The sequence below is a fragment of the Artibeus jamaicensis genome, unplaced genomic scaffold, assembly GCF_021234435.1.
Source record: "Artibeus jamaicensis isolate MK-2021 breed Jamaican fruit bat unplaced genomic scaffold, CSHL_Jam_final contig_475, whole genome shotgun sequence".
Classification (NCBI taxonomy): domain Eukaryota; kingdom Metazoa; phylum Chordata; class Mammalia; order Chiroptera; family Phyllostomidae; genus Artibeus; species Artibeus jamaicensis.
Window position 1 is genome coordinate 6,320,741 of NW_026521852.1, and position 11,798 is coordinate 6,332,538.

An 11,798-nucleotide genomic window follows, 5' to 3' on the forward strand; every position below is an offset into this window, starting at 1 on the left:
ATCTGAATTATAGGGGTACCAGAAGGGGAAGAGAAACAGCCACGAATGGAAACCTTATTTGAACAAATAATGAAGGAGAACTTCCCCATTCTGGCAAAGGAAATAGACTTCTAGGAAATCCAGGAAGCTCAGAGAGTCCCAAAGAACTTGGACCCAAGAAGGAACACACCAAGGCACATCATCATTACATTAGCTAAGATTCAAATGAAGGAGAGAATCCTAGAAGCAGCAAGAGATAAGGGGACTGTCACGTACAAAGGAGTTCCCATCAGACTGTCAGCTGATTTCTCAAAAGAGACCTTACAGGCAAAAACAGGCTGGAAAGAAGTATTCCAAGTCATGAAATCCAAAGACCTACATCCAAGATTACTCTTTCCAGCAAAGCTTTCATTTAGAATGGAAGGACAGATAAAGTGCTTCTCAGATAAGATCAAATTCAAGGAGTTCATCATCACCAAGCCCTTATTATATGAAATGTTAAAGGGACTTACCTAAGAAAAAGAAGATAAAAAAGATGAACAGTGAAAGGACAGCAAACTCACAGTTAGTAACAATCACACCTAAAACAAAAGCAAACTAAGAGGACAGCTAGATCAGGAGCAGAACCATAGAAATGGAGATCACATGGAGGGTTAGCAACAGGGGAGTGGGAGAAGGAGAAGGGGGGAGAAGGTACAGAAAATAAGTAGCATAGACAGTAGATAGAAAATAGGGGGGAGGGTAAGAATAGTAGGGGAAATATAGAATCTAAAGAACTTGAGACACGTGTTGATGAACTAAAGGGGGGGATGGTGGGGAAGGGGTGTGCAGGGTGGAGGGGAATGGAGGGGGAAATAGAACAAATGTAATGGCATAATCAATAAAATTTTTAAAAAGCAAAAATAAATAAATAAAATTTTAATTTATTTCAAATGAGGTAACAATGGTTAATAACATTATATAAATTTCAGGTATACAACATTATCATTCAATATCTGTATACCCTATGGCATGCTCATCACTGAAAATTTGGTTTCCATTCATTACCTTTACCTATTTTGTCCTTCACCCACTCCCTTCCCCTCTGGTAACCACCATTCTGTTGTTGTCTTTATCTATGAGTTTGTGTTTGTGTTGTTTTGTTTGTTACATTTTTGTTTTAAACAAGAAGGCAACCAACAGAAAGGAAGAAAATATTTCAAATATTTCCAGTCAAGGGTTAATATCCAAAATATATAAAGAACTCATATAACTTAACAACAAAACACCTGCAAACAACCCAATTAAGAAATGGGCAGAGAATCTCTATAAATATTTTTTCAAGGAAGACATACAGATGGCCAACAGGCATGTGAAAATATGTTCAACATTACAAATTATTAGGAATATGCAAATGAATATCACAATGAGATACTACCTCATACCTCTTAGAATGGCTAGTACCAATAAGACAAGAAATAACAAATGTTGTCTAGGATTTGGATTAAGGGGAACACTTGTGCATTGTTGGTGGCATTGCAAATTGGTACAGCTACTGTGAAAACAGTTTGGAGGTTCCTCAAAAAATTAAGAATAAAACTACCATATGATCCAGCAATTCCACTTCTGGGTAGTTATCTGAAGACTATGAGAACACTAACTTACATTCCTATGTTCATTGCAGCAAGATATGGAAACAACTTAAGTGTCCATTGAAAGACAAATGGAGAAAGAAGATGTGGTACATATATATGATGGAATACTACTCAGCCATAAAAAATGATAAAATATTGCCATTTGCAACAATATGGATGGACCTTGAGGATATTATACTGAGTGAAATAAGTCAAAAAGAAAAGAACAAAAGCCATATGATGTCACTCATATGTAAAATGTAAAACAAAAAAGTAAGAATCAAACAAAACAAAACAAAGCAAAACAAACTCACTATCTTGTTTTGGCCCAGTCCCCTTGGCCTCCATTCTATATAAAAAGGTATTAAGTGTAAAATGGCATCCACCTCAAGCACAGTATATTAACCATCCTTTGATTTTCTATAACTAACCATAAATTATCTTTGAGGGTCATGAACTAAGATGATCTGAAAGTCTTTCAGACCAATAAGAGAATGCCTCCCACTTTCATGTATTTCTAGATCTTTTCTTATAATAATTCCTTGGTCTTCAGGAAGCATCAAGGTCTTAAACTCTAGGGGATGGGACTGGGGCTAGAAGTGGGTGATTCAGAGATTCACGGTTACTTCAGAGGCCTAATGTCTTTTAAAGCCTGAAACCCAGGCTAGAGGCAATCTTTCTGTGCTAGCTGGTTAAGTAATATGTCAAAGCTATCATAACAAGGTACCACTGACTGGGTGGCTTAATCAGCAGACATTTACTTTCTTGTAGTTCTGGAGGCTGAAGGTCCAAGATCAATGTGTCAGATGGTTTGGTTTCTTGAGGCCTCACTCTTTGGCTTGCAGATGGCTTCATTCTCTCTGTCTTCCCATGCCATTTTTCTATGTGTGTGTGTATTTCTGGTCACCAAGGACATTTGATGTCCTTTTCTTAAAAGGACACCAGGTATATTGGATTAAAACCCCACTCCAGTGACTTAATTTGACCATATTTATCTATTTAAAGTCCCTATCTCCAAATACTCATATTGGAGATATTGGGGCTTAAGAACTTCAACATATGAATTTTGAGGGGACAAATAGTCCATAACAATACTTCATGAGCAGTGGTAGGATGTGAATGCTCTCAACAATCACTGTCCCTGTGGGTCCAAGAGACTGCCCAGTGTCTTTTAGGGAATATACTCTTTGGCCCAACTTTCCCAAACCTGTGCCAGGACATGCAACAAGGGGAGAGGGAAGAGGGAGGGTATAGATGGTCATGCCAGTGTTTTCTATCCTCCCAATGTAGCAACTGCCCGGGCTGCTCCTGGGAAGTGGGGCAAAGTCTCACAGATGTACAAGAACCATGGTAGTTTCAAGACACCAACTATGTCCTAGATTGTTATGTGCCTGGGCAGTGGAGTTCCTCATGATCTAGCATCACTTTATCTTCTTCCTCATGGCAGATCCTACACAAGGGGGTTCTCTGTCTCTAGAGCCACTCCATTAACACAGGCATCCTTCTTCTTTTTTTCTGGCAAGGAGATAAGAAAGAAGGTTACCCCTCCAACCTTTGGAATCTTAGCATCCTTCACCTGGCCCAATGGCTCTGAATCCCAATTGTCCCGAACCAAGATCACCTTGGGCAAAAACCAAAAACCCCACATTTCCCCCCACCTCCTGTTTTTTCAAGACCCTGGAAAAGGAGATGTTTCAAGGATAGGAAGTTCTTCCTAATGTCTAGACTTCCTCTAAAACTATGCCATACATTTAGCTGTAAAAAGTATGGAAAACTAGAGCTGGAATGGACCCAGTTAAATGGCTGGCCAGAAGCCAAATGGCAGAGCCAGGGTCAGCCAACTGGACTCCCTCTGCAGATCCTTTCTGTTGGCTTATTTCTGTCCCTTCTTGGTGACCAAAGCCACTGTTTACTGAGCCTTAGAAACATTAGGCTGAGTGAAAGAAGTCAGTCATAAAGAGCCACATAGTGCATTATCCAAAATAGACAGTGTATAGACAAAAATTAGATTAGTGGCTGCCTAGGCCTGGATGGAAAGGGAAGATTGGGGAGTGATAGCTAAGGGGTTTGGGGGTTTATTTTTGGGGTAATGAGAATGTTCTAAAATTGATTGTGGTGATAGATACACAAATCTGTAATACAATAAAAGTCACTAATCTGTATATACTTTGAATGGGTGAGTTGTATGGTATGTGAATTAGATATCAATAAAGCTGTTGAAATCAAAAGCTGCTTCCTTCCTGGCTCTACCTTCTTACCACAAATCCTAAGAACTGTCTGAGGGTAGACAGGGTCCCTGGGTGACATGTGACCTCAGCTGCTCTTCCCTCCTTCTCCAGGGAAAGAATATACAAAAGCTGGTCATCCACCTCAGCTCCATGCTGAGTAGCTGAGGTCCCATACCTCCTTCTCCTTGCTTACCCACTCTTTCCACCCTGGGGCCAGCAAGCCCATACATCCTGGGACAGACATGGGCATGAAGCCCAGGGCAGTGGAGTTGTTTCTTTCAGGGTCAGGGGATTCTGGGGCAAAGGCAGGGCTAATGGGTCTAAAGCTCAGAACCTGGCTAACCTCTGTTTCCTCTTCCCTCTTCTCCTTGAGAAGTAGGCTCCATCTCTCTCAGGAAGAGAAGCGCTTTGCTCAGGGAGTATTTCCTAGGCAACAATGGGTTGGGATTCAACTAGACCTTCACTCAACAAATCTTTAATAATACCATCTATGTAATAGGAACCATTGCTAGGTGCCCAGTGGTGACCCAGCCTTTGCCTTTAAAGAGCTGAGAACTTAGTAGTGGAGTAAATGCAGTAAGAACTGTGATTGGGGTAAGCAATGGACATTAAAGGCAGGACACTAATCCATTCTGGGGGTAAGGAAGAGGGTCAGGAAGGCTTCCTGGAACAGGCACACTTTGAAGATTATATAGGAGATAACCCAATAAAGGAGTTGAGTGGAAATCATGGAAAGTGTGTTTCAGACAGGGAAATGGAATGTACAAAGGCCTGAAGATATATGTAAAAGAATAGTTCATTTGAAGAACTACAAAGAAACTTCAAGTCTTATTGGAGGACAGAATAACAAGATGGAAAGGGCAAGAGATGAGGTGAGAAAGATAAGGAGAACAGACCTTTTGAGGACAAATAGGAGGAAGTCCAAATTCTACCCTCCTTTCCAGCAGATTTAGCATCTCCACCCACCTCCAGTACCTGCAGGACTCCCACCTGAGCAGGGGCCCCAGTGCCAAGCAGAGAGGAGACCAGCCAGGATCTGGAGCAGCAAAACAGGCACAACCACCAGCAGCACATCTTTGTAGGAGGATTTCCCTGATGCAGGACGTGGAGGGGGCAGGGTCAGAGATGGACTTGATACTTCACCACCCTACACTGACACCTTGCCCATGGCATACCTGCCTCATGATTGCAGCTCTCCAAGGAATTGACTACAGTTGAGTTCCAGCTGACAGGGCTGGAGACAATGCAGGAATAAGCCATACCCTTGTCTCCTGGTCCCAGTGAAACCGTCAACACCTGTCTATCCATGAAGAGGCCATGTGGCTTGGTACCAAAGCCAATGGTCCCCTTCTGTTTCCAGCTATAGGTTATATCACTGATGTTGGGGACCCAACAAGACAGGAATGCTTGGCAGGTCTTGGGGGACTGAGCATCTCCAGATACAGCAATGAACACTTGTACCATGGGCCTGGGAACTGCATCTAGGCAAGAACAGTAGAGCGGGTATGGGTTATAGAGATGCTGAGCAGGGACCACAGCTTTGGGTCTTGGATACATGCAGGCTTAGATGACACCTCTGACTAGTCTACTCTCACTCCAAAACCTTGTCTGACTTCCCACTGACCACAGGACAAAGGCTGAATTCCTTAATCTGGAATTAAAAGTCATTCATAAAATGGGTGATGTAAACCTCTTCAGCTATACCTTCTACTGGTCCTCTCCACCTATCCTAATTGATTCCCATTCCCTCAAATATGTCATGCTATTTCTGCTTTCATATGTCTCAGTTGTGCATGTGTGCCTTTCTCTTATTGTCTTCTTAGAAAACTCCTGGGCCCAGCTTGAACACATTGCTTGCTGCCCTGATTGTGAAGCCTTCCCTGACATACTTGATGGTATGGTATTGAGCTCTCCAAGCACTCTGCTCCTTACCAGAGCATTTTTCTCATGATAGAGTGGTCAGAGAGACAATAAGTATTTATTAAGTCAGATAAAATAACATGTACAATCCTGGACTTTTAGAATTTTGAGAGAACAAATACTAACAAGTGATTATGAATAATTAAGAAAATGATTTCCATGGCGAAAAATGCTATGAAGGGGCTCTGTCTTGTTACCTCCATAACCCTCAATCTCTAGGTGCTAAGCTACCTGGGACATTGAACAAATTGGTGTCCTGGTATCCTATGCAGTGGCTCATATTTTTTATATAGGTTGATGAGTGATGGTTCTCTATGGCAATGGGGGCCTGGGGGAAAGCATTTTGGTAACAATGAGAGAACTCAGTGTCTGAGAGCATTCCAAAGTTGAGCAGAGTAGAACTTCACTAATGTCAGGTCAATATGTTAGGATTTGCACTATGAAAAAAAAGGAAAATTTTGATGGGCACACTAATAGTATAAACAAAGATTACAGGGGGAGTTATTTGCACTACTTATGAGGAGAAACTGATTCCAAACCTGAAGGACACAGTAGAAACACCATTGACATTTATAGTAACTGATCTGCTAATTCAAATCCTTCTTTATCTATTATCAAAGCAGAGCTTCTAAGGATGTCTGGCAGCTTTGTGCAATTAGTTCTAAGCAGGCTATGTATTTGGAAGCAATAAAACAGCAATTTCTGGACTTCTGGCCAAGATGGAGGTGTAGGTAGACACACTGTACCTCCTTGCACAACCAAAGAAGGACAACAAATTTAAAAACAAACAAACAAAAAAAACCAACCAGAACTTCCAGATAATCAAACTGTATGGAAGTCTGAAAACCAAGGAGTTAAAGAAGAAACATTCATCCAGACTGGTAGGAGGGGCGGAGATGGGCGGACATGCAGAGAGAACTCGTAGCAAGGCAGTGGCTGGCAGACCCGGTGAGGCAGCAGCTGGCAAACTGGGTGGTCCTATGTTCATGTGCAGATAAACCAGGAGGAACAACTGGAGAGTGAGACAGACCATCCAACCCAGGTTTCCAGCATGGGGAAATAAGGCTTCAAAGCCTCTGCATGAAAACACCTGTGGGGGTTCAGACAGTTGGAGAAACTCCCAGCCCCACTGGAGAATTTGTTGGAGAACCCCACAGGGTCTTAGAACATACATAAACTCACCCACCTGGGAATCAGAAGTGCCCAATTTGATTGTTGGTAGCAGAGGAAGTGACTGAAAACTGGCATAGAGTGGAGCAAGCAGCATTGTTCCCTGTGGGACCCCTCCCCCACATACAGCATCACGAAGCAGCAACATGGGTTGCCCCACCCTGGTGAACACCTAAGGCTCTCTTCCTTACTATGTAGCAGGTGCACCAAGATAAAAAAAAATGGCCCAGATGTAAGAAAAGCTCCAGAAAAAAACCAACAACAAGTAAGCAATGAAGACATAGCCAACCTATCAGATGCACAGTTCAAAACATGGGTAATCTGGATGCTCACAGAATTGGTTGAATGTGGTCACAAATTAGAGGAAAAAATGAAGGCTATGCTAAGTGAAATAAAGGAAAATGTACAGGGAAGCAACAGCAATGGGAAGGAAACCAGGACTCAAATCAACAGTTTGGACGAGAAGGAAGAAATAAACATTCAACCAGAACAGAATGAAGAAACAAGAATTCAAAGAAAAAAATAAATAAATAAGAAGGCACTTAGGAACCTCTGGGGAAACTTTAAATGTTCCAACATCCAAATCATAGAGGCACCAGAAGGAGAAGAGGAAGAGCAAGAAATGGAAGACTTATCTGAACAAATATTGAAGGAGAACTTCCCCAGTCTGGCAAAGAAAATAGACTTCCAGAAAGTCCAGGAAGCTGAGAGAATCCCAAAGAAGTTGGACCCAAGGAGGAACACACCAAGGCATATCATCATTATATTAGTCAAGATTAAAATGAAGGAGAGAATCCTGGAAGCAGCAAGAGAAAAGGAGACAGTCACCTACAAAGGAGTGCCCATAAGACTGTCAGCTGATTTCTTGAAAAAAACCTTTCAGGCAGGAAGGGGCTGGAAAGAAGTATTCCAAGTCATGAAAGGCAAGGACCTACATCCAAGATTGCTCTATTCAGCAAAGGTATCATTTAGAATGGAAGGGCAGATAAAGTGCTTCCCAGATAAGGTCAAGTTAAAGGAGTTCATCATCGCCAAGCCTTTATTATATAAAATGTTGAAGGAACTTATCTAAGAAAAAGAAGACCAAAACTATGAACAGTAAAATGACAACAAATTCACAACTATCAACAACTGAACATGAAAAACAACAAAGGCAAACTAAGCAAACAAGTAGAACAGGAACAGAATCACAGAAATAGAGATCACACGAAGGGTTATCAGCAGAGGAGTGGGAGGGGGAGAAAGGGAGGAAGGTACAGAGAATAAATAGCATAAATGGTGGGTAGAAAATAGACAGGGGGATGTTAAGAATAATATAGGAATAGAAATATAGGAAATGTATGAGTCAAAGAACTTATATGTATGACTCATGGTCATGAACTAAAGGGGGGATGTGGGTGGGAGGGGGTGTGCAGGGTGGAGGGGAATAAAGGGGGGGAATGGGACAACTGTAATAGTGTAATCAATAAAATATGTTTAAAAAAACCCAAATAGCAATTTTCTTAAATTTGTAATTCAAATGCCCAGAACAAAGTGTTTTAGAGCTTAGTGGTATGGTTACTGCATGTATTATTACATTCTATGTCCTCATTTTACATGTGCAGCATCTGAGACTCAAATAAGGAAGGAGCTCCAGGGCTGCCTGTATGGTTGTATATGGTATTCATTGCTCAAGAGCATTGGGTAAGAGGGTAACAGGTGAAGGTGGTGGTTCTGAGATCTAGGCAGCATTCTGCTTGCTGACTGTACACCTGATTCAAAGTTGCATGCATCCAGAAGGACACCCATCTAGTTGCACATCAGCACTCTGAGGGCATGCGCAAGCCAGTTAGCTCCCTCAGGGTGAGGGATGTTTCTCTTTTCCTAATTTGCTACTGCCTTTCTTTCCCTCATTGTTTTTCTTGTCCTAGCTGTCAACTTTATTCTCCGTTCTTAAATTTGGACCTTTTCATTCCCTCTACCAAATTTTGGAAGTTTTACTGAAATTGTACTTTGGGGTTACTCACATCATTTCCAAGCCATTAGATAGATAAATAAGAGCTAGAATACCAATTTTTTTCTTGACTATTAGAAATATAGTAGAGGTGGAGGTGATGGTGGGAGTGGGAATAGAGGTGGAGGTGAGAGTGGAGGTAGTAGAGGTGGAGGTAGTGGTAGTGATAGTGGTAAAGGAGATGGTGGAGTAGGGGGTAGTGATGGCAGTGGAGGTTGTGGTAGATGTAGCTGGGATGGAGATTGATGTAAAATTGCTGGAAAGAAAGACCCTTAGTGCCCCCAGTGAATTCAGCCATGGAGCTGAGGCCTGATTGTACCTGCATGAATGGCCATGGCAAAACCCTGTGGAGCAGAGGCCTGCCTGGCTGAGCCAGGCTAACCCACAGAATTATGAGAAATAAAAATAGCTGTTTTTAGCTATTTGTTTTGCAACAATGAATAACTGAAAGAACCCATGAATGTTACATTGTTAATAATCTCTAACTATATCTGAAAGAACTTTTTAAAAAACACAAAATAAAAATTCTGTACTTTTAACTAGTTGAATTATAATTTAATTTTTAATAAAAATATTGTGTCAATTTAATTGGTAATATTTTTTCCTTTTTAGTGGTATATAAAATAATGGCACATCATAATCTGATACCTTCAAACTGATGAAATATAGGCCAGCTTCTGTCCTATATGGTAGTCAAGCACCATTATATTTCACTGTTATGAGCATCTATCTGATAATATTATCATGATGCCCACTTTACTAATGAGAAGGCTGACATCAGAGCTAAGTATTGTATTCAAGGCTACTTAACCAAGAAAATACCAAGTTGGAACTCAGACAAGGATCGTAGTGGGCAGATCTGGGTTGCTCTAGATAGGAGCTCACCTGGAAGAACCTGAGGATTTTCTTAGATGTGGCTGCAGGAGAGTAGTTGGTCTCTGAATCAGCCACAAAGTCAGAGACCCAAGGTTTCTGGAATCCAGTCCTCCAATTCCCAGGACTCAGGATGCCTTTCCAGGTCTTTGTGGAGGGAGACAGGGCAGAGAGCTAGTGTCAAGCACACTCACCATACACCTTGAGCTGCAGGATCTGGGTCCAGGTCTGACCTTCAGTGTCCACTAGCAAGACAGAGAAGTGCTGCTGTCTCCAGACTTCAGTGGCTGGACCTCCAGGCTCAGATTGCTGTGCATCTGGGTTCGACCCAGGAAGTGGGAGTGGTACAGAGTCTCTAGCAAACCTCGGAAGGATGTGGCCAGGAGATCCTCTGAAGGCCAGAGAGATCTCCAGATGGCCTCTCAAATTTGGAAGCCAGGGTGGCGCTCTGCCATCAGCAGCATGGAGCCCCCGACCTGTCCCTTTACTTGGGCACCAGTAACTGCAACAGAAAATGCTGCTGCAAGAACAGAGCCATGTCACTGCCTGCCCCAAGCTCATATCTCTCCTGCATGTAACCGGGAGCAAATTAGGGCCCCTCTCCCCATTATTCCTCCATCCATGTTGAGAATGTACTGTGCCAGGGGCTGGGAATAAAACAATAAAAAAGAGAATTTGGTACCTGTGCTCATGGAACTCACAGAGGAAGCCAGATTCTTAAGCAAGCAGTTAAAATATACTAAGTTAAGTACCATGATGGAAAAAAAGGGAGTCCTCCGGGAGAACACAGGCAGGGTGATAATGTGACCTTACCTGGCCTTGAAGAGTTTAGAGAAGAAATGGTTAAGCTGAGACCCAAAGGAGAAATGGAATCAGCCAAGCCAAGCAGAGGGCTGCCTGGAGCAGGTATGGGAAATGTTATAGGAAAAGGGAACTGTATGTATGAAGGCCTAGAGGGTGAGAGAGCATAGTGCACAGGGAGCTGAAAGTAGTTCTCTGCATGGGGAGTAAGAAATTGCACTGCAGATTTGGAGGGAGCTAGTTCACGCAGGGCCTGGAAAGTGACATTGGCATTTGGGCTTTATCCTTAGAGCAATGGGGGCTCTAGACTAGGTTTTAAGTAAGAGAGTAACAGGATTAGATGCATGTTAGAAAGATCACTCCAGCAGAAGGACAAAGGATACACTGTATGTAGGTGGGGCAAGACAGAGGCTGCTTCTATTAATCCAAAGATGAGTGATGGAAACTTGTATTGAGGGGGAGCAACTGAGATGGGTAGAGGTGGCAGGACCTGAGAGAGATAAAGATGCATAAACAATGAGATCTGGTAACAGATTGGATGTGAGGAATGAAGGAGAAATAAGTCAAGGATGGCTCCCAGGTCCTTGGGGCCCACAGGTGTCATTCTCTGTGGTTCAGAACAGGAGGAGAGACAGAATGAGGGGACAGGGAAGTGGCAGAATACTGAGTGTTGCTGAGAACATACTGAGTTTGAGGTGTGTGGGTGATGTCCCTGCTTGAAGTGCCTCCTGCCTCTTTCACTGGCTAATTTCTGTTCATTCTTGAAGCATCAAATTTCCCTGATCTCCCCCTTCCATCTCTGTACATTATATGCTTGTTCTCTATGCTCCCTCAGCAGCCTGGGATAATAGCTATGAACTGGCCTCATAACCTATTTATGAGTCAGTGTCTCCCACTGACCTGTGAGTTCCTCTTTTCATCTTTGCACTCCCAGTGCCAATCACTGTTTGGGAGGAGGACATAGAAGCTCAGTAAATTTCTCTGAATAAATAGCAAAATTTTCTGATTTACCTTGTATCTAGCACAGTGGTGGGTGTAGAGGTGCAGAGCAGAATATAAGCAGGCATGGAACATACCCAAGTGCTGGGAGTTTGGTTAAGGAAATGTGTTCTGGGTAGTCACTCAGCCAGCCACTGGCAACTCTAGTCCCTCGTCCACCTCACTGCCCTCCCTGGCCCAAATCATTTCAGGCTTGATTGGAGGTGACTTCAGGGTAAAGGC

At 42.6% G+C, this 11,798-nt stretch overlaps 1 protein-coding gene across 1 annotated transcript; it reads right to left on the bottom strand.

Annotated features, from left to right (window-relative positions):
* Positions 1–922: 922 nt before the first annotated feature.
* Positions 923–10,315, bottom strand: SLAMF8 (SLAM family member 8; the record flags this gene model as incomplete). The annotated part of the gene is given in 5 exon segments (XM_037130708.2): positions 923–3,107; positions 4,811–4,912; positions 4,996–5,301; positions 9,971–10,042; positions 10,045–10,315. Coding segments are annotated over 5 exon segments (828 nt in total), but the record flags the coding sequence as incomplete, so codon positions are not given.
* Between the last annotated feature and the right edge of the window lie 1,483 nt (positions 10,316–11,798).